The sequence below is a fragment of the Corvus cornix genome, chromosome 7, assembly GCF_000738735.6.
Source record: "Corvus cornix cornix isolate S_Up_H32 chromosome 7, ASM73873v5, whole genome shotgun sequence".
NCBI lineage: Eukaryota > Metazoa > Chordata > Aves > Passeriformes > Corvidae > Corvus > Corvus cornix.
The window spans coordinates 17,107,153-17,130,630 of NC_046337.1; the positions used below are offsets into that span (position 1 = coordinate 17,107,153).

At 37.1% G+C, this 23,478-nt stretch overlaps 2 protein-coding genes across 10 annotated transcripts in view; one reads left to right on the forward strand and one right to left on the reverse strand.

Annotated features, from left to right (window-relative positions):
• SLC4A10 (solute carrier family 4 member 10) overlaps window positions 1-2,415 on the forward strand; it is a 154,769-nt gene extending 152,354 nt beyond the window's left edge. For all 9 annotated transcript variants that reach the window (XR_002047275.3, XR_002047276.3, XR_752664.4 and 6 more), the window contains one exon: window positions 134-2,415. Coding sequence is in view for 3 of the 9 variants with exons in the window: in XM_039554817.1 (XP_039410751.1) it covers window positions 134-200 (67 nt within the window). In the remaining 6 variants the exon portion in view is untranslated. The remainder of the gene's footprint in view (window positions 1-133) is intronic.
• A 1,180-nt stretch (window positions 2,416-3,595) lies between these two features.
• DPP4 (dipeptidyl peptidase 4) overlaps window positions 3,596-23,478 on the reverse strand; it is a gene marked incomplete at its 5' end in the record, with an annotated part of 40,419 nt that continues 20,536 nt past the window's right edge. The window contains 14 exons of the mRNA XM_010406892.3: window positions 3,596-4,785; window positions 5,580-5,653; window positions 5,897-5,969; window positions 11,059-11,123; window positions 12,653-12,752; window positions 14,593-14,647; window positions 15,550-15,744; window positions 17,290-17,359; window positions 19,351-19,449; window positions 19,908-19,955; window positions 20,910-21,034; window positions 21,482-21,535; window positions 21,727-21,794; window positions 21,897-22,001. Of these exons, the coding sequence (XP_010405194.2) occupies window positions 4,687-4,785; window positions 5,580-5,653; window positions 5,897-5,969; window positions 11,059-11,123; window positions 12,653-12,752; window positions 14,593-14,647; window positions 15,550-15,744; window positions 17,290-17,359; window positions 19,351-19,449; window positions 19,908-19,955; window positions 20,910-21,034; window positions 21,482-21,535; window positions 21,727-21,794; window positions 21,897-22,001 (1,230 nt within the window). The remainder of the gene's footprint in view (window positions 4,786-5,579; window positions 5,654-5,896; window positions 5,970-11,058; window positions 11,124-12,652; window positions 12,753-14,592; window positions 14,648-15,549; window positions 15,745-17,289; window positions 17,360-19,350; window positions 19,450-19,907; window positions 19,956-20,909; window positions 21,035-21,481; window positions 21,536-21,726; window positions 21,795-21,896; window positions 22,002-23,478) is intronic.

The following is a 23,478-nucleotide window of genomic DNA, read 5'->3' on the forward strand; positions in this document are numbered from 1 at the left end:
AAGCATGAAAAATAAAGTAAAATATCTGTGCAGTGTTGGTTTTCAGGTAGATAATTTTTATTTTTATATATATATGTATGTGATAGTGCTACTATAACTCTTTTGCTTGTTTGTTTCCCCTTTCATTTCCTAGTGCTGACATCAGAAAAGAGAAGAAAGCTGACTCAGGGAAAGGTGTTGACCGGGAGACTTGTCTATGACTTGCTCTTCAAGTAATTTTTTTACAAACGAATTAAAGGAGTGCCACAGCCACTAAATATAAATGATTTACCTTGTAACTTTTGTCTTTCATCTCAAATTAGCACAGGTAATGTAGTGCAATACTTGTCTCATTCCACCTTGTTTACCTTGTCTAGTATCAATGTAAATGTCTGCAGTAGCCAATGCAAAAAAATCTTCGTGTTCGTTGCTGATCTTGGCCATTTATCAGTACTTGTATCAGAAATGTAAGAAGCAAAGTTTCTTTCAAATTCAACTTTCCTGTTAATAGGTTTGTACTGTATTTTGCTACTTTTTCTGTGTGAGAATACTTAATAATCTTGATTCAAGATGAACTTGAAAACCCTGTTCCAATTTTTTTTTTTAAATCATCTAACTAGTAAATGATTTCAGGAGACCCAAATGGACAAGCAACCAGTAAGAAGTTTATAAAATAACAACTGATCTGACCCTGTGAATAAACTAACAAGGATAATCCTTTCCTCCTTAATCTGTCCTTTTGATGTCATGGATTACTTTTGCAGTGTGAATTGCAGGGTCAGATTCTGTATTTGTGAAGCATTCCTTGATTTAATACAGTGTATTTAATATTGAAATTTGTATGTAACTGGAATATAGTCCTATATATATATATAAATATATATATATATATAAAATTATATATTAAAACATTTTCTCACCTTAGCTAAAGAACACCACCACATCCTTTGATGTGAAACATGGGTACAGTATTTCTTAAAATGCAATCTGTGATTACGGTATCTTATCTTGTATTGTATGAATGTTGCCATGGTAGGCCAAACAAATGCATTTTGTCATTAATCAATCCATTATTTTACAATAGGGAAAATTCTGTGGATATGAACTATACTCCCCATGCAGTTTTATCACTTGCCCAATGATCTTCCTCTTTATTGCCTAAAATTCAGCCAGATAAAGGGCATATTTATATTGTCTTCTCTCTAATAACAACTGCAAACCTCTTCATTTCAGAGATTGTGTGTAATACTTAAATGGGTATCCTGCTGTTGTTTTGTTACAGCTCTTCATTATTCCATCAAGTACATATTGATTAAAAGATAAAAACAACATTGCAAAGTAAAGTGTGGCTTTAAGGCTATTACCTTTTTCGTAACGGATTTTGTTACTGCCCGATCCTTCAAGCTGGTTTTTTGTGTAAAAGACTGTGAGATTAGGTATTGAATGAATAGGAATGTGGAGCTAAAGTTTTATTGTATTATTTGGAATTCACTGATTTTTAAATTTTTTAAGAAAAATTTTTAAATTATTAAAATGAAAGCTAAGTCTCAGTATTATGCTGTAACTTTGAATCCTAAAAATAAGAATTGTAGTCATGCAATCTTTGTAAGAACTCATCCATAGGGCTCTAACATTCCCCAGCTTTTCAAAATACGCTAATTTTCTATACAGTTCATGAACAACTTTTTCCATCCAGCACATTTAAAATATTCCAATGTTTTTGTGTATCTGAGTGTGTATGTTTTAATACTTCAGCCATAAATAATTGCATTTTGCTGCAAACTTTTTAGGGTCACTGTTCTAAATTTACCTTAGCATTATCAAAGCCCATTAAAAGCCATTTTTATGGAGAAAAAAAATCTAATGGACACAAAGACGGACTCACATCTAATTAAATGTTTGTATATGTAAATTTAGGAAAAAAATGCTGATGCATTAAGGTTAAATGCTTTGTTTTGTGTACTTGATGATAAATTGTAAGATTCCAATTGTTTTAAGGTTAGTGTAGAAGCTCAATACTGGTTTGTCCTGAAAGCAGCCTGATGGTGTTTTAGCATATTGCTGACTTTGTTACAGATAATGTATACAATCAAAATGTATTAGCTTCACTTGACCAACTCTTAGAATATTAAGAAATCAGTGTATTCAATGGCATTCTGTATTTCTGTTCAGTATTTCAGAGTGGTTTTATTTTAAAACACTCTGGTTTTGCGTGAATTTAAGTGCTTTTCCGATGTTAATCTTAACATTCTGAAATCACACACAATATTAAGCAAATGTAGTGCTATATTTACTTCTAATTTCATATTCCTGGTCAAAATTACTCAATTTCTTGGATGTAATTTATTACAAAAGTTTATGTGTACATGTGAATAGACTATTGTGTTTTTCACAATTAAGATATGTTATGTGAAAATAAATATTTATCCTAACTAATTTTCAATTTTATTTTTATACTGCAAAACCCAGAAGAGGTTTGCAATATCATGCGGTATTTGAAACGTCTACCTGACCTGAATGTGCTTCACAAATTAATGAGTGGTAGAGCCCAGTATGGCTCCCTTTCCAAGTGGAATCTCACTGAAACATGCAAGGCAGTGAGTGTTGGCTCCCTGGGTGGAGTTCATGGTGATGTACTTGGTCTGACCTTAACAGTAAGTGTGACATGGGGGATAGCTCAGAGCTCACCTGTTCCAGGAAGAGAATGGGAGAGAATCTCCCCGTGAGATGCTAGAATCATTAAGGTAGGTCAGATGCAAAGAATTGCATCTTAATGAAAGACTTACTCAGAATCATTTCTAGTTTCACTTGTTTTTTTAAATGTTTCCTTGATTATACTTATTCTTGGCAGTTATTTAACAAGAGCCTGGTGAAAGAAGTTTTTTGGATTACAGAAACACTTTTTTTGTCTTTATGACAGTGTGATAACATTAAAATAAATCCCAACTATTTACCCTTGCATACACAAGCCACCTTGAAGTTCATAATGCTAATCTTTTTTTTATAACCTGTCTGTACTGCTGGGATCTACCTTACACTGATTTAGGTTTCTTTGCCTTGAGCCAAAAGAATGAGACACGATGATATAACCTCTTGGAGACAACTGACAGCCTGTAATCCTATAGAACTTTAACAGTGGTGCCAGGTCTACATTAGAGCCACTGCTGCCTTGAACCCAAGATGATATTTGTAAAATTCAGCTCCAGTGTGTTTCAAAAAAACCCCAACAAACAGAACAAAACCACCCACCCTCTTATTTTGTGAGTTAAGGAATTGTTAGTTTGTGAAAACAAAACCTGATTTTCTGTTTGAGGCTTTCTCATTTAAGGACAAGCTGCACAAAGTGTCTTAACATTCTCCCCCATGCTTTATCTGTCTGCATGAGTACTTTTACATTCACACCTAATGTCACTAGTAACCCACAATACAGACATAATCAGATGCTGGCATGTAATATCAAGAAACTGTTAGATAATCATGTCACACTCCATTATATGATACCATTACACAAAATCAGAAGCTTCACTGTAAGCCATCTTCAAAATTAATGGGGATTTAAAAGAAAGTTCTAGTGTTCTTTTTCTGAAGCAACATTTTCAATGATATGGACTACACCTCCTTTCATAAATTAATGTCTTTATTATTTTAAAGCAGCACAGGTTTTAGTACAAGCAGATTGCATTTTTTCTATGTGAAATTGAGAAAACTACTCTAATCGTCAGATGGAGAAGCCTACGTGGAGTGCTGGAAATAAAGCAGACATTCATTGGTACGCTGTAAAGAAAAGCAGTTTTGCCAAAGAGCACGTTCACAGGAGAGTGGCAGTCCAGCCCTTGCTTTAAGTGACTGCTAGTTCACATTGTAATGTTTTATGTTTGTGTAAGAACCAGTTCCTATTCATCAGTGCACAAGCAGCTTTACATCAAAAACAAATGGGGATCTTGTCGAGTTCCCAGAGGAGATTTTACAGTGCACATTCCCAGAGTAGCAGCCTTTTTTACTATAAAATAGGCAAAAATCACAGTACTATATGATAGCCCGCAAAGAAATTCAGTGCCATTGGTTTGATTAAGTATCATTCAAAATCTTTGGTGAAAGCTGGTTATGTGCTTTCCTTGCAAGAGTTCTACAACTGTAATATGAGAGATTGCAGAGAAAACACACTAACTTCAGGAACTGCAGTATAAACAGTGTTTCATTCTGCACATAAAATATTAACATTGCAGTATTCCTGATACTGATTCTAAAATAGTAATTATCAAGCCTTACAGATTTTCTACAAAAAAGTTACTTCATTCTTTTCATAGAAATTATCCCAGGGTTCATTTCATTTTTGATGGAAATATTATTATATTTTTATTCTGCAACTGATCGCCATGGGATGTTTTTGTCATTCATTACCCTGCTATACAAATTAGAATGTTTCTCTTTTAGACTGAAATATCAAAAGGTAATTACTCAAGCAAGTACCATGCTTCCTAGAAGTCTGCAACATCATTCTGGTGATGTTAAGACCTGATTAAACACAATCAATAAAAATGCAATAGTTGCTTGGCAACAGGAATCATTATAGAGATCAGCTTTTCATTGTGTACACCGGTATCCCAAGAGCTGACTCTTATCTCATCTTGATTTATTCTGGCTCAGAATACATTATCTAGAGAGTTTTCTGGAGAAGTACCATCACTAACAAGCAAAATGCTGGTGCTAATGCAGTGAGAAACACTGCTTTAGAAAGTGGCTCATATGGGTATAAATATGCTTATGTGCTTGACCGGAGATGGAATGGTCTTTGTCAGTGTACCACTGTGTGAAAGAGAAATACAGAGAATGTTAGTTGTAGCTACATCTAAATGATATAAACCAAACAGGATAGACATAAAAATGTGTGCCACCATTTAAAATTATCCTAACATGAGGCTTTCAGCATGGAGACAAACACATGATGGGGTAGGGACCTGCCATGACACTTTAGCCTCTTCTTTGCGTGTGGGATATGCTATGTTTTTATGCCTGAGGTGTAAAAACACGTGGCTTGTCCACATGGAGGGTAGACTCAGCTGTTCATTTATGAGGGGTGACTGACCTCTCCCTCTGTATGTCCTTTCAGTCTGGCTGAAGGAAAACCACGCACTTGGCCCTCCTCCTATACGTCATCCTTTTTAGCACTGCTCCCCAAGGGTTGAGAGAGTGTAGGAAAGGAAGAGCTTGCACCTTAGTCTGTGAGCTTCCATGCATGACATAAGAAAGGGCAAATAACTGCTTGTCTTACAAGTTCAATAAACACCAGACATGACAGATAGGCTATCTGGGATTTAGGTGAAGCTAAACTTTCCTATCTGTAAGATAATATTCATTGTACTTTAGGTATATGCAAAGGTTGGGACTGGCTGTTTGAGAACACAAATATTTACGAAAACGAAAGATTAGGTAATAAGGGTCGAATATGAGATATGTGCTTTATGTTCAAATTTCAGTTACCGAACATGAAATGCAACTATATGAACTTTCATTTAAGATGGTAATGAATTTATACCTAACCACAGGGAGCTTATGCTATTATTCTCATTTGTATATTGAAAAACAAAACAGAACCATACCATTGCCTGAAAATCTACTTCAGCATCAACAAGAGCTTTGGAAATCTGTGCTGCTTGCTGAAAGTGAACATTATCTGAAAAGTGGAAGAGGAAAAAGATAAACAAAAATTGCTTCTGTAATACTCTGAGGGAAAATCAAAGCAATGAACACACCAGAGTCCCCAGCACTGCTGACTGAAACACAGATTAGTTGCAAAAAGCAGTATTATTTTATTGACGTAAATGTAACAGCCTTGCCCCTTCATGCTTTTGTTTTGTCAGTAGTAGAATTGCGAACCTGTCTGTAATACTAAAATGTCTAATTAACTGCAACTCACCATCTGCTGTTCCATGAATAAGGAGATACTCAACTTCCTTGAATTTTTCAGCTCTGGCCATTACTGTTGAACTCTGAAATTACAGGGAAAAAAAAGAAAAAAGGTGCTATGTATTAGGAGATGACTTGCTTCCAACTGACTTCGATTTGTGTTGACACAGTCTGGGATCCTTCAGCTAAAACCAAGCACACACCCTTGCCTATCCCCCTCTGAACTGCCATGGGGCATGGTCACACATCCAGGGGCTGGGTGCTCACACTCCAACCATTCCACACCCATCTGCAACTGTTACCAAGGTTATGGCTGCAAAGGCACAGGCAATGGCAGAGGGGAAGAGTTCTGGAGTGAGGTACATGTTCCATGCGTGACCAGCATGTTGGGATCCTGCAGCACACCGTGTGCCATAGGTTTCCTGTGTGACTGCAGACAAGTTAAAAAAACATTGTTGCCAAGGCAACAGTGCACCCTGTGAGAGCAAGGAGTAGATCTTGCAGAGGCTACACACGTTATCTTCCCCACTACAAGGTACAATAGTTCACCTGCAGATAAGGCACCCGTGCAAATACTGCCTCAGTCCCCAGTAAAATTGAGTAACAAGAAGTTTAAAACAATGCTCTCTCCAAATATGAAAGAGAAATGCCTGAACGAAAATCACTAGACCACAAACCTCTAAGTAGAAGTCAAGCTACATTTTGGGAATGGAAACACTGATACAGTGAGGAAAAGATGTAATAATCAGCAACAGATTAATCAAGAAATTTAAAACACAGTAACAACATGTTCGTTAGAATATTCTAGCCCACCCGACTTGCTACTGTGACTAAAGAATGACAATAGTAAGGATTGAAGATAAGATTAATTTGGGCAAGGAGAGGGAATAGGATGGTGCTCTGCCAGGAGTAGAGGAAGAAGAAGAGGGCTAACAAGGACAAGATTTTGGGCTTGATAAGACAACCAGTTACTCTGGCAAAAAAACCCCTAAAAATTTTGAACAGAAGAATGTAGTGGTTTGCTTTTTTTCCTCCCCATCTTGTACTAAGGCTGTATCCTTAGATAAGGATTCGCATTTAGTACCCCAAAAAAGTCAAATACTGCCAAGACACAAAAATTTTCTAATTTTATGTCTCTTGTACACTCATGAATCTTTAAAGCAAGTACAAATATTAAATTCCTTTTGCCTTGGCAGAATAGTGTGCCACAAAGCTTCCATACGTGAAATGAGTTCTTTGTATGTATTCAATCAAGTCTAAAAAACAAGTTCAGCAGAGAGGGTAAAAAACCCCACCCTGCAGTCTGTAACACTGCAGTTGCCCTCTTTTGATAGTCAAAGGATGGAGAGCACCAGAAATCCAATATATGGAAATCCCCCAAATATGGAAGAATGACGCTTTCCATTTAGATGATTTGGTATCATGGAGTAAGAACATTTAGCTGTGAGTGCCAAAATACGGAGAGAGCACTTTGATGCACTGAGGAACACTGGTAAACCAGCTGACCAAAAGAACAAATGAGAAAGAAATGCCCCAGTGACATTAAAGAAAAAAAAAACAAAAAACCAAAAAAACAAAACAAACAAACAAACAAAAAAAAAACCAAAAAAACCCCAAGCCAACCAGTATCCTTTGAGTAAATCATTTTCCACATGTGCAGAGGGAAACTTGATAGGTCACCTTGTTAAGCTTTCTTCTAGAAAACCAATTCTGTTCTAAGCAAACCTTCTGTGAGTGGAAACCTGATTTAAGCTACACTTCTGAGAACTTGACTTGGCAAAAGCAATTTTAGAAGGAGGATGCCACTATTTTTCCTCTTCAGGCATTAAACGAAGTTATTTGTAGAAATAATTCAGAAAGAAGAAACATACTAGATACTTCCTCTGCGTTTTTATCACTGATGATACTTCACTTGCTGTATTCAACATGAAGAGTCCGTTCCCTAAAACATGCTTTAAGGACACAGTACCTTTGTGTCCTTAAAGAAGGTTGCAAGATTGGGAGCACTCTCAAGTTAGGCACAGCTAGAGGACAAAGCAAAAGCAACAGCAGCTGAACAAAGCTTAAGTGGACAGCAAAATTTACTTTATTTACCACTTCCATTTTATAGTTATACTGTTGGAACAAAGGCTCCGAAAAGGTAACATGCACAAGTACTGAGAATTAGGCCCTGCTGAGTGTAACTGGCTTTTCTAAAGATCACACAGCAGTCAACATTTTATCAGCACTCCACAAACAAGTTAAGGTTTGGCTGAAACTGAAGGTCTCTCTCCCTTTAGCATATTCTCAGATAATAGAACAAATGTCAAATCAGTACAAGATGGCATATTTACAAAATTGTACCCTGTTTTGCATAACCTAATGATGCAGCAGTTCTTAAGGACTGAACATTTCAAATCTGCTAGAAAAAGATTGCCAAATCTATGACTGTTTCAAACACTTGCCAAAAGCATATCAAATTCAGAGTGAACTGCAAAATAATGTTCTCACAAGTTGAACAGTCTCTTCGGTATGCTTTACATGGCTACTGTGTCTGACCTCTAGAGCTCTGCCCCAATTCAGTCTCAAGTCTTTTGCATCAGGGATGTTTCTTCCAGGCTGCCAAATTCTCTCCATTCAGCCTAGGATTATACTGGGACCACCACCCATGCTTGCTCCTCTCTTTTACAAAGCTCTAAGTTTTAATAGTTTACAACTACCTTAAAAGACACTGAGCATACCTAATTAGCCCTCTTAGGAGTGGGAGTTCTCCCTGAGACTTGACTCCTGACAAACAATATTTAACATCTCAGATTCTCTGCCATCAATAAATGTAAAACCTAATGTCACGGTAATACAAAGGTGGGATGTACCCCTCTTACCACAACTAGTTTCTTGAGTCTATGTAATTCAGTCATTAATAATACTCTACACATTAGGAAGGTGCCTAGCAGTGCTCATCTTCTCTAAGCAGGTGTGTTCACCATCTCATTTCTTTTAAATCAGGGTGCATACTACAGAGTTTATGCAACTTTTCACTTTTCATGCCAGCTTTACAGCAATGCAGCAGGATAGAGAATATATGATGCAGCACACAAACCTGACAGCACAGAGTTAGCAGTGCAAGCTTTAACAACTTGAGCTGTATGTACTAGCTTTTAGTACAGATTTTGCATTTACCTCAAAAAACACTCACTCATTTCAGCAAACAGCTCTCGTCAGTGTCAAGGGGCCAGGAGGTTGGCTATTGAGACTGGGACATGGAACAAAGGGGCTGTAAGCCAGGAACATACTGGGCTGAAGTCAGTAAGGGTCTTCAGCAATAACAAAATCCCACAATGCTTTCACTGAGGCTACATGAAAAACAAAAGACTCACTTCTCGAGCTACTGCACCCTCCAGGTTAAAAGTAAAGTCCAAGTACTATATTATTTGGAGCGTTTAACAACAAACAAGGACTTAAGTTGCATTTTTCTTTCTCTAGGAGCAGCAGCGAAGTGTGACAATCTGATCTAGGCAATTACTCCTCCTCCATCTAGCCACCATTCTCCCCAATTAGTCCTCTGAGTAACACATTTGAAACCTTTAGCTCTTTGGTACTGGCAGTTTCAACGTGGCCATTGCCAGCAATGGATACTATGCCAAGAAAATCCGACTCCTGGCTTGAAAGGATTAAACAGTCCTCTGTTGCCATCTGTGCCGTGAAGCTGGTGAGTGACTTTGTGCACCCAGAGCGTTAACGTTCGTTCTGCACAGCGACAGTAACTTGTATTTACACTGCTACCTCGCAGACCTCCTCCTGTTCCCACTGCCTTAAAGGCACACATTTGGAAAAAGGCAGGCAGGCGGCTGCAGGCTGCTGGTCAGTGCCTGCTGGGCCCCAGTAGCTCAATGGTTAGAAGAGAGAGACACAAACACACTGCTGGGCTCCAATTTGTCCAGCAGTCACTACCATTGTCCCCAGTCTTGACCAGAGCGTCTAATATAGCAGTTGACAACACTAGAATACTATAAATATATGTCAAACCACATGTTTGTCAAACCACCGTATATGTATCTTTTTCTGTTTTATCATACTTTTAAATCAGTGCAGCAGTCTCCACCCTTTTTTCTACCCATGACACTTTTTAAATGCACACAACCAGTGCTAAGCAGTGTCTCTACCCTGCTTACCAACCCAAACACAGAGAACGCTCCACCTCCTTCTCTAACATCAATGTTTGGTTCCAGTATCACCATGGCTGGACTCCTCTGTGAAATATTCCAATAACCAGACCACAAAGTACCCCTCAGATTCCTCACAGTTCTCCAATAGCCACTGTATTTTCGCTAGGCCTGAAGTTTAACAAAACCTAACAGAAAGTTTGGCTGCTCTGCCCTATGCCCATGACTTCAAAAAGTTGTTGAGGCAACAAAAAGTATCTGGCACATGGAAGAGCAAGACAAAAAATTGATTAATCATGCTGTAACAAGGACAAACAATCTACATGCAATTTGCTTTCAGGAGGACAGATGGAAATTCCCTCACTTTTGTGCAGTCATTGGTTGTATTGGAACAAACTTTGGACACCCTGTGTTCATGGAGATCAGGCCAACATTTCAGTCCTGACACTGCTGGCTCTCAGTTGGTCTGCAATTTGGTATGATCACAGTACAGACAGACTTGCCTACCTGTTAAAGTGTTCTAGTGTTGAGGAGATTTTGCTTTCTGTGGAAAAACTTGCAGATTCCTATGGCAGGAAAGTTCACACAAATACCCATTTTTAAAGAAAGTACATTTCAGAAAGAGTGGGAGTAAATTTGTTTTGGTGAAAAATGTTTAAGATAAAGCATACCTTGCTCACAAAACCACTAAATTTTAAAACAAATTTGTTTCTTGGTGGTTAAAATAAAAGTTCTACAACTTGTTTTACAGTCTGCAAAGTAGCCAAATGGAACTGAATGTAAAAAAAACCCAAACCAACACACCAACCAAACAACTGAAAATCCATGCCATCCACCAAGAAGAAGCTGCCTTGTGCAAATCCAAACACGTGAAACTACAGCCTCTAACAGCAGAATGCAACAGTTATAGCTGGAGAGAAGAAACTTATTTCTCCCCACAGGGAAAGAATTAAACTGTTTAAAGAAAAATACAGCAGTTTAGAAATGAAACAATACACAAAAAAATGAAATAAAGTGATTTCTTTCTTACATTATAATTCTTCAGATTATCATCTGCTGTAGGAAGGCCCATGTATCGCTCTGTGTATATTGAATCTGGAATTTAAAAAATCCCAAAATTAGAATCTGCTACTTAACTTTCAGTCTGTCTACCATCAATTTTACCCATCAATACAAGCAGTGACAATGCATACTGGAAATCAGGTTTTCCACAATGAGGGGTGTAGGTAACCATCATTATTCAGAATATTTAATCTTCTTGTTGCCATGGACACCTGAATGCTGAATATTAATACAGTACTTTGTGTCAGTGTTTCCTTATTGTTATTCTTTTAGTAATCCTAACAAAATTACTGAAAATGTTACAGTAAATTTTTTGAAAAAAACCCTTAGATATTTTATCTAAATGTTTACTACCAAAAATCTGTACAATGAAAATACAACAGTAGATTAGGATTCAGCTTGGCTGAAAAAAAAATTACATATTTTCCACATATTTTTTGCCATGTTACCATTTGCAGATTTGCTGCTTTGTTTTAAGCCATACAAATTAATCCTCTGCTGCCATATTCTAATGCCCATTTGACTTCTCATCAGAGTTGCTACACTAGAGGTTTTTTATGCTGAATAGGTATGCCTCCATAATCCTTCATCTAACAAGCCAGAAGTGGAATTTTAGAGATCTTGATCATTAAAAAAATATTTCCTGTCATACTGTAATATTCATGTCCAAAATATTATGAAGACATTGCTGTGTCCCCAACAGACTACTGCTAATGCCTGGCAGTATGATCTGCTCTGCTGAAATAGCTACTATACAGCCTCTGTGCTAGTTGCAGAATGACAAATTATGCCTTATTTAGCAGAGGTTTTCCAGAGAAAGCTTTCCCTTGAATGTTTTTGGACAAATAAAAACAAGAAAAATGTTACACTGTGTTCAGATTGCACCAGCACCTATTTATAACTTAATATATTTTTTTTAATCTGGGAGTAGAGCCCCTATAACTGTATTTCTAGCCTCATGCAACTACTTGAAACCTTATGCTCTAAAGGCTTGGAGCATGTAGAGACTTGGCTACTTGATCAGGTTTTCCTCACATCAAGCTATCCTCAAGATGAATTAGATTTATAAAATCCAAATTTTACATGCTAAAAAACCACCCCAACCAACCAACCTAAGGCAATTCAAGTCCTATTCTGTTACTTTGAGAGAGTAAATTACAATGCAAGTTCAATGTTAATCCTCACAGTTCATTCTTATAAGTGAAGTTTCATTTTGAAGACACGAAAGTTTAATAGTGATGGATTTCTGACATACAATACTGGTTTCAAAGCGAACACAGACACATTACAGTAATACTATAAATATTACAATAATTCAGCCTTCATTAATGTTTAAAGAGATTACCTAAAGTTATGGATCTGACGTCTTAAAATGGGAAGTAATATTTAGCAAATTGGTTTAATTTCAAAATGCAGTGGCCATGAGTTCATAAAAACAGACCAAATGGCATTTACATGGCATCTAGTAGATAATCCAAAGTTCTGTGCTATGAATCCACACTTTGCAGCGTGTGCACTGGAAGACATATGGGAATCCTTGTAACGAAGAAGCCATCACATACCATAATACTGCCAGCGTGACACGGGGGCAACCGCTATTCCACACTTGAACACGCCGCTTCCAGAGCCAAGCACCATGGAGGTCACATATCCCCCATAAGACTGAGAAGAAAACATTGCTGTTATTTTAGTCGGAAGGGAAAGGATGGGGCCCATCTGCTACACAGTTCATCAGACATTTATAGGCTCAGCGTTTTTCATATTAATGAACTCCATTCTGAATTTGGGTCAGATCTCAGCCAGCCTGCTCAGTCGGGGAAACAGGCATCAAACAGCGCACGGAAGCTGTGGCGCTGATGAATGAGGACTTGATGGGGAAAAAGGGCGCAAACGCTGCCGAACTGTGACTCAGCTGAGGATGACTGTGTTTGGTAGCACTGTAGGCAGCAGCAAAGACAGGAAACAAGACACTGCTGAACCGCTGTGTCCCTTCCCGTGCTGGGGGAGTGGGTGGAAGCAGAGCTCTGGCCCACAGTGTGCCTGATGAGTAGTTGCTACAGGGCATCCAAAAATTTACAGCAGAGCAGGCCTTATGGTAGCTCGCTCCCTAACTTTCCCCCAAAGTGTCAGGAGCAAGACTGTGACTGGGGAATGAAGGATCTTCTGCCGAGTCTGTGGGAGGAACTGTGCAACAAAACACTCCTTGCTACGCACAGAAAATTTACTCACAGTGTAGCCTGATACACAGATGAGTAAATATCTGACACGCTTGAGCATCCAGGCAGCAAGATACCTAAACACTGTTACCAACCGCCCAAATGACTGCCCTCACAGGAGTTTGAATGGGTTATTTAGGAAAATGTGCCCACCCACATTCAAAAACAAGAGCCATTTTTGGATCTCATTCCTGTCTTAAAACCAGACTACAGGCAAAGGGAATTGCATCTTATTCCAAAGTCCTTAAATGTTTGCTCCAACTTCAATTCCTAGGTCCTCCCAATAAGATCAGCGAAGTAACGCACTTAGCAACTAAACCCCTTTATAAATAAATGCCTAACCTGGCCACAGTAAAGATATTACTGCTGAATCTATGGCAAACAAAATCCATGTACATAGTGACATGCTGACAATCTGAAAACTCAAGAGATAAAGAAAATCTGTTTGCCTACAGGTTCAGTGCCCAGGATGTCTTAATCCCAACCTAGCTCCAAAGAGGAATGCTCTTGTACTATTCATCCTGAGGGTCATAAGGGCTTAAGATGGGATTGCACCAAATCCTCAATTTCTGCAGAAAGAATTTTCCTTTCACTACAGTTAATACTACTACATGTGACTTCACATAACAGAGATATTTACCCCAGAAGAAAAGCTGTTAAAGGCATTGTCTTGCCATCAAGCAATTTATTCCCTGGCACCTGTCACCTGCAGTGCCCAAATTTCAGCTAACAATTTAATTCAGCATAGAATCAGTAACACTACATACACACTTAGCCTTGCAGCTGAGGGGGTATATACATGCTATTAAACTATTAAACACTTCCATCTACTGTGCTGGGTTTTAAAGACACATCAAGTTAGAGAAATCTGGCCTCTGGTTGCAAATACCATGATATCCATCCCACACAGCTGGCTCGAGTGTAATTTCACATCTTTTTTTAAAAATCAGTCATCCAACTAAAGAGATACTGGTGAATATATACTTGGCTTTTTCTTCTTTTTAGCATTGGTTCATACTGTACACAGGAACTTGCCAGCATCTGTTTAAATTGCTTTTTAATCCCTCTAGGAGACCTAATTTCTCTTACAAAGGCTCCTGAATGATTGCAAAAACACAATGTAGAAACACACTTTTAAGATGTACTTCATCAGTTCAAGTACCGGATTGTGTGGTGACCCCAGAGGTGCCTCACATGAAGCCCTACAGGATCTCACACACATGGCGGCACAACAAATAGTTGTCAAAATTAAATAGTAGTTCTGCCAAAATTGTCTGAGTACTTACCCAACCCCAAATTGCTATTCTGTCCTTATCGACAAAGCTCATTTCAGAAAATTTTCTGAAAGCAAACAGAATAATTAAACACTTAATGGATTGCAAAGTATCGGCCATTCTACAGACATGCCTATTTCCTATCAAGTCTGCCTCTTTCTATTGTACAAATAAGCATTTCCCACTTCATCATAGTGACTGCATATGAAAACATATGGTAATTCAGGCACATGTGTCTTTAGGAAATTTAGAAAAACATCTGTGCATATGACACTCTGAAACCTCTCAACCCACGCTCACTGACATTTGTATTGTACTAGGTTAGATTTCACTACCTGCCTTGTCTTTTTTTTAAGGATGCACAAAAATCAAATTCCAGCAGTAAGGAACAGACCAGCATATGTAAATACAGTCACCATTAAAAAAAAATAAAAATCAAGAAGATTGTGAAATTCTATTTTTTTAAACTCCTTAACATTTTAAAATCCCACGTGGAAAACCCTGTAAGATCACTTCATTGCAATTCCGAGAGATCCACACTGTTGTTTGTTTTACTGAGGTTCTACAAGCATAAACCAAGTGACAAACATGAACTATGATTTAAAGGCTGAGTATTTCACATAAGTAATTCTGCCAGAACAGAAACTTGCAAAAAGCTTGAAGTAAAACTTCCATCTCCAGGTTCCTTGGTAGTGTGTTCTTCTACTAATGTGACACGTATCGTCTCTATAAAATAATCTCTATAAAATCAGAGATATGGTTAATTGGTATTACAGCATTAACTCTTCTCTCTTTTTAAGCATAATATGATGGTTGGCCCACAAATGACACACTTCAGTGTACAAAATTAAGCAGAATGTAGTTATTTTATCACCAATATTTTCAAGATGACGATTCGAAACCTTCACCTTTTTTCCTCCTACACAATAAGCACATAAAAGAAGGAGCAGGTGTTGACCTGTAGCTCACCTGGCTGCTGCTATCTGATCTTCCACTTCATATGTTCCCAGCCTTCTGTTTATTGCATGCATAATTTCATCCCCTTGGTACCCGCTGCCCCTGCCGTCAAAGCTGGCCACAATGATCTGCTCCGTGCTTGCCAGGTAAGTAGCCCAGCTGATCCGGAAGACTTGGTCTACTTTCTGACTACAAGGTCCTGCATACCTAAGGAAAGGAGTCACAAAATTCAGGCATTTACTCTCCACATATCCCCACATCAAGCTTTTGAAATATAATTATCACTGACAATTTTGGCCTCTAAAGCAGGATAAACCTTTAAATTAAACTGAGGAAACAAGAAAAGTATCACTGACTGACTAAAAGCAATCTGCTTTTTTAAAACTTCAGCTGGTAATCAAGAAAGCAGACTGGATTTTTTTTTGTTTTACTCCTTTCTGCTCTAATAAGAAACCTTCATTATTTTGACTTTAAGCAGGTTATCAGAAATCCAAGCAAGTTTTCTTTGAACCTGAGTTTCAAAGTGATGTTCTGTAACTATTTCTGTTCCATTCACCCATGATTTATTTGGTTTAAGTCTGAAATCAACCAATAGCCTTCAATTGGAAAAATGAAAAATACCATTTTCTGCATTTTTCAGTGTCTCATCAGTCTGAACTATTTCTTATGCAGGCTGAGAAAAAGGAAGCAAAACTATAGTTTTAACTTTTTACTTTAAAATATTTCAGAAGCACTTGACCACTATGAAATCATACTCTGAGTGCCTTGATGATAAAATTCTGTGCAGTGCACTTCTCTAGCCACAGTTCAACAGAGTAAGAAATAGAAGAATGGCTTCTATGGCTCTATAGCCCACCCATCAGTTTTAGAAGCAAAGAAAAAGCTACTGGGAATTTAATTCAAGCTATGGATCCCTATACTTCCAAAATAATTTTTGATATTAAGATCATTGTGAACCAGAGGTGATCCTCACAAAGGTCCAGGTAAGTCAATAAAAATAGTACCAAAACCAGAACAACTCTTAAGAAGCCAAGAGCACTGGCTGCTTATGAAAATGTTCAATGAGCACATAAAAAATAGCTACCAAATTGCATTATATAAAGATGAATCTAAGAATTAACAGCTAGTTTCCTTACAGAGTCAGCTTTTTGTAAAAAGAGGAAAAGCTTACAATTTTTATATTAACGCACAGCTAAAATTCAGTAATTCCCAATTAGAAGAAAACATACCAGGATTAACAGAAGTGCCTGAGGAAGACCAGACCAATCAGCACATGCTTATGGTCTTGTATTTATGAAAAACCCACAACGAATGTAATCCTGACCACAGGATGACGTTTGTCAACACTGATTGACAGTCAAATATCACAGAAAAAATGCAACATCACACTTTACTTCAGCTTTAGGATACAAGGCTTATTCAAGGTTTCATTCTGGATTCATCAAAGATTATTCCTAAAGAACATCATGAGCAGAGGAGGAGGTAAGCTAACATGAACATCCTGGCTGTTAAATCACAGAGAGTGTATCTGCCTCAGTGCCACCGCCAGAGCATGTGCTCATTAAGCATTACATCATCTTAGGGCACAGGAATCCACCATGAACTGGGATACACCTCAGTTTTTCATTCCATCTTAAAACTACTTCAAGAAGTAATTAGAAAACATGCCGGTTTTGTGTTTCCTTATTAAGAATATTTGAAGTAGATGAAAGGGATTATTAACACAACACTGCCATGTGATTGAAAACTTACACATCAAGGAGCAGAGGGTACTTCTTTGATGAATCGAAACGGGGAGGCAGTATCATTTGATACCACAGGTCTAAAAGTGAAAAGAGTTTGACTTAGGTCAGCTCTACAGGGAAATTATTTGAGATGCATTACAATTGATACAAGACCACATTTGAGTCACCCCCTAAAAATTAAAAAGCGGTTTCATCTGAACTGTCCTAATATATATACATAGAAGTTCCTAGCTAATCTAGTAATTAAAAAAAATGTTTTAAGTTGGCAGAAAGTAATAAAATTTGGGGACTCAACATGCTGTCTCATGACATTATTCTAAGTGTACATGTGAAACTTGTTAAGTCTCTACAGTGGTAAATCTAACACAGGCTCAAAAATAAGATTTCTCTACCAGCAGAGGAAAGAAATTCTATATTATTTTGAACCTGCCAGATAGACTTTGCGTGACAGTCTGTAAAACATCCAAGAAACATATACAACTATCTATTAGTTTTGAAGCAATATTGATTCCAGTTCCATTCATGCTATTCGTTCTACCCAAGTTGGCTGTGAGCTGAACATTTTGAATGCACACCCTCTGAGTTTTGCAAACTGAATAGCTCAATTGCTCATTCCTGAATTTTAAGAGAACTGATGCTGCAATGCTGATGGACTGCACTGCAATAATAGTCAGAGTGCAAATCTTATGGAAATTTGCCCAGATATGAATATGCAAGGCATCAGAACACTGAAACATTAACAATCTAAACTGAACACATTAAAAAACTAATTTCAACTGTTTGCATACTCTGTAGTCACAGGGGTGGATTTCTTCTCTGACAATCTACATGGATTTGTGAGCAGACTTGAAACTTTAAGTAGGACTACATAAATGGATTTTCGTCTCCTATTTTTGATATTAAAAATAGATTCCCCTTACCCAAAAGCTTTTACCCTGAAGACATGAAGTAGTAAGAACAAAGAGGAATAAAAAAATGAATATACAACTGATAGCATGAAGAACATCTTTAAATCTCCGTCTTGCCTGGAAGATTTCATCTTTAGCCCTAGTAAGAATGTGACAGAAATAAAAGACAGAAAACACAAAGATAAAGAGAGTTATTATAAAAATAAGGTAACAGTGAAAGAAGGGAGGAATCAAAAAGAACAGTTAGCCATGACTGACCTAACTCAACCCAGTTTGTAAAACGTTAATTCCATTAAGAATATCTGCTCATTTTATCAGGAGGAAGTTTGTCATGAAGAGAAAAGCTGATAGCAAAGGCTGGAGCAAGAACAGTCTAGATAGGTACCAGGTCTCCCGCTGCTGGGCTCTCTGATGTTGCTCAGCCTAAGAGCACACAAAGAACATTTCTCTACCCAAATTCTGAGGAGCACCCCTCACAAAGCATTAAAAGTTCATTTTCTAGCATTTTGTTCTGGTCTGTATTGAGGTCTATGCAGTCTTGGAGCGTGAATGTGCTTTCAAGAATGACTATTCAATCCAAATCTATTCAATCTTTTCAATCCCCCACACAAAGTCAAAGGTGATAGTGTTGAAATGTTGCTTAAATTTTTTCTCAAGATTTTCCATTTAGACTCTCTCTCTTTTTTCATAGTAACTGAACTTCTCTATTTTCCCAACCTGCTAACACAAACCAAAGGGACTTGCACCTGTAAATCAGAAAGACCTACTTGAATTTATAATTTAATTAAAATTCAACAATGGTTAAGAGCTTTGAGTTTGTGCCCCTACCTCATTTCTCTTATTTATTTAATGCACTGTTAGAGACTTCTGTTTTCCAGTTTATTATAAAGGAAAAAGTAGTTAAGCCACTTCATCATGAAAAGATATCACACTATGGAAAAAGCATATTTTAGATAAGAACATTTTGGGATTTCAGAAAATAACTCAGAATGTTTGGAAATGTCCAAAAAAAAAAAATCGTCTTGCCTCTAGGTTCTGAATAACTGCAAGAATTCCCATTACACCCATCTGTCCTGTCATGCTCCTCAGCAGAAGACCTTGAATCGCTTGGTGAAAGGCGGGGGGGGGGGGGGGAAGGTAAAAGATGTTTTTAAACTTACTGTATCCACCTATACTAAGGGAGGCAATTTTTTTTGAAGGCATCTGAATATCTTTCAATGCATTTTCCAGTTCGGTGTTATTTTCCAAGTATCTGAGAACTAAATAACAGAGTAAGTAAGATTCAAAGACTAAGCACATTTTTTTCATATGCATTGCTCTTTAATTATGAATCACTTTAAATATTAAACCTGAGATGATGGCAACTTACATTGCAGTTTTTGTTTTTCCTCTCAGATTCAATGTTTACAATATAGTTTTCCTTCAGTTATTTTTTCCCCATTTTTCATCTAAATCCAGTTTCAGAAAAACTGAACAATTATCCAGTAAATAAGTCATACACTACTTACTGTTTTCTAGTCCAGTGTAAAATAACATTAAATAAACTCGGAATAAACATATGCCAAGCTATATAATTTATTCTTCTGGTAATTATTTGAAATTAAATTTACCCTTTGTAACTGACATTTTTATTCTTATACTATGCAATGAGAATGAAATTAGAATAAATTTACAGTGCAATTTTCTGGCTTAATATAAATTAAAGACAATTCCATACCTTGATCATCAATGTTTCTGTGCAGAGTAGATATGGGCAGGCCAGGACCTGTTAACAGGGCACAAAACCTTCATGTTTGCATGCTGGCTTGAAACACAACCCTCGTAAAGTAATTGGAAATGGGTGAATCATAGAAGCTCAGAACTTGTTTCCCTCCAGTCTGCTCAAGCTGAATATTAAGTTAGCCAGGCCCAAATTCAAGCCACAGGATCCCAAAAAATATTCAGACTGTCTCAGAGATGATCCACATGACTGTGAGGTACTGAAGACTGGAATTTCCACTCTTTAGCAAAGTCTATGCCTTGGTTGTGGGACAATGGTTTGGCCATGAGGAAGCCTTGTCACAGAGACCACAGCAGCTGTCTTCAACCATTTTTACAATGTGACAGATAGTTCCCTCTCTGCTGTCTGTCCTTCCAGCCCATGGATTAAGGAAGATCTTAGCATGTTAAAAGCAACACACATTTCAATTTAAAGAAATTTTGGAGACGATTTTATTTTTCCCGCCCTTTGAATAATTATCCCTGGTACTATCTAGCAGGAGCACTTACAGATCAGAGACAGACTACAGTCCCACTGCTTACTTTATGATTAAATTACTTGGATTTATTTCTTGACCAGCACTATCTTAATTTTATTCTCATACATAAAGCACTGCTCTTTACCCAGTCTGTTGCTTGTCACACTTTCAGAGCCTCCAAATTCCTTCTGCAGGCAGAGCTCCCCGTGCATCTCTCGAGGAGATGCACAGTGGACAGGAGTGTTTTGCAGCTCTTTCAGGTCCACTGACAGATAGAACTAACAAGTCTTATCCTAGTAATTTTTGTCAAGGTACTTTTGAGCCTAGGAGGCAGTATGTTTTTCCACTGCCAATACATTTATCCAATGTTATCAACACATATCATTGTTACACAGTACATATCAAGATCCTGACGAAGTGAACTTCACCATCCAACTAATCAGTGAGTCATGTTTATGTCAATTAATTCTGGATATACTCACCGAGACAATTTAGCTGATAATACTGTGCGTCTTTGCTGAAGGACACAGAATAATACTGGCATCTTTCTTGATTCAGATTACAGCTAACACATTTAGTAAATTTTGGACTGCTTTCCAAGAGCACTCTGCAAAGTAAATCAGCTTCATCTCAGAGATTACTTTTTTTTTAAGCTGTGCTAAACCAATATATGCTTTTTAAATAAGATGGCCGAATGAAATATGTTAAAATTCAGAAGTGATAGAAACGGATTCCAAAACTAGTGAAAACAGACTTTCAACTTTTGAGTTCAATTAATACTGAAATTATTGTAATAGGAAAAAAAGCATGAGGATTTTTTTTAGGTTTTTTTTGCTTGAGGATTGCTTGTTTCTTCTTGCAATTTCCCTTTATTAACTGAATTTATAGAAAAATATTTCAGTTATTTTTGCAGCTTATACCCTTACACTGATTTTCATTAAATATCCTAACAAAGATCCCACATTAGAATCTTTAAATTTTCAGTGCTTTTTCTTAAAGTTTCTCTTTTACATTAAAAACAAGTTTTCTCATACTGCAGAAAAAAATTTCTTACTTATAAAGATTTCTTCCTCCTGGCATTCCATCCTTTTCATTACTAATGTAGTACCTGTAAAAGCAAAATATACTGGTTTTATTAAAATATTTACAGTATAATATTTAAAAATTTTATCTTACATGTTTAAATCAGATTTTTAATGAGTTAAATGACACCTTCTCCCTGTTCTCTCTCCTTGTTTGTTTAGACCCTTTTTACCAGCTCTTATGATAGGAAGTGGTACCTTATTTACAAATACTTACAAAAATTTATCAGTTACAGCTTCTATGCTGATTACTTCCCATTTTCCTGATGTAATAGCTACTGGAGCCTGGAGCAGGGGAAAAAGCAGGGCAAAAAGTAGAACATGAAGCTCCTTGGTCACCAGGAGAAACAAAAGCCAGCAGTGACTGTCCTACACTGTATTCCTCACCTGTGAGCCATTTATGTAATGGATGTGCTTGTAACCTGCTGCGTTGCTGAAGACTTTGTAGTAGGTAGCATTGTCGGGTGCAAAGTGAGGGACAGATGGCTGAAACTTGAACATAAGAGAGATGTCTATTAAAGCAAAAAACAAAACTCCAGATCCAAAACGATAAATTTAGGTTTTAATATCTCTAACCCGGAGTCTCAAGTCTTAAAACAAGGCATCAATGAATGTACTGCAAACATTTTTGCCTTCTGATTTAGTAGGTAGAACCTGTAACCATCATTCTTAAAATAAACACACTTGAAATATTTTACTGCTCCTTAAGCAGCAGAATTTCCCGAGTATTAGTCTCAGTAGTGATCCAGACCCCCATACCCCCCTTGAATTTGAAGTAATTTCAGTGGTCTTCGTTTTCTACAATTTTAGGAAGCAATATGTGCATCTACTTTCAAAGGCAGTGTTTTATTCTGTCCAAAGCAGCTGTAAGCTATAAAAATGTAAACTTTGCAAATTCATATTTTTCTTGAATTTCCCATTTTAAAACACATATTTGTGAACAAGTTCTTTTAACTTAATTTTTTTTAGCTTAAGAGTGAAAAATGTCCTGCTCTATTCAAAAAAAAACCCCACAAGCTGCTTTCCAAGGAAATTTTGCTAGTAAGTAGGTGATTACAGAATGACAGAGAACTCAAACTGGAATAATATTTTCATGAAGGAACTATCCATTTATCAATTGAGAGTGACAGAAATGAATCAATTTCTTCTATTGACTGCCATTTGAATGTGCTACATATGGTAGAAAAAAAGAGAGGAATGAAATTGAGCTGAATGAAATAAACTTTCTGTGATAAATGCCCAAAGGATCTAAATGCTAATTAGGCAACTGACACAATGTAACTGCCTTGGAGATGTTATACCCATTTTGAAATGGTGAAACAAAGCTGAAGTGATTTGCCTCCAGTCATTCAGAAAGCAATGACAGAAATTAAGTCTTCCTAACCATGTGCTCCAAATAACCTCTCCTTCTTCCCAAGCAATATTTTTGCAAAAATTAATTTGGCAAATATTTTGCTAGCTTTTCCCTTATTTTCAAAGTGTGACTTTCTTTTAACTCAACTGGCAAGCTCTAACAGCTGATGACCTGGAAGCCTTATACAGCAATGCAGGCTTTGCTGAGCATTCTTAGTTGAAACATAATTTCATCTCTATTAAAAAAAAAAAAACCAACGAACCAAAACCACCACCAAAAGACCTAAAAAAACCCTCCCCTCCAAAAACCATAAAAAGCATTATATATACAAAGAGAGGACTATATGTCCGTATACTACACACATATATAATTTACTTAAATTTATCAATACATATGTATGTACATATACATCTTGCAGATGTATAAAAATATTCCTTATCAGTCAAATATCATTTTCTCATCCCTAAGAAGGTGAAAATTAAAAACAAGAATAAATATACCTATCCTATCCCCTCTTTAATCCTCCCTACTCTCTATTTCTTTCTCAAATCCAAGAATCATACAGTGAGATTATCATTTCTTCCAACAGCTCCTAAGAAGTGGGTTGTCTCTTTA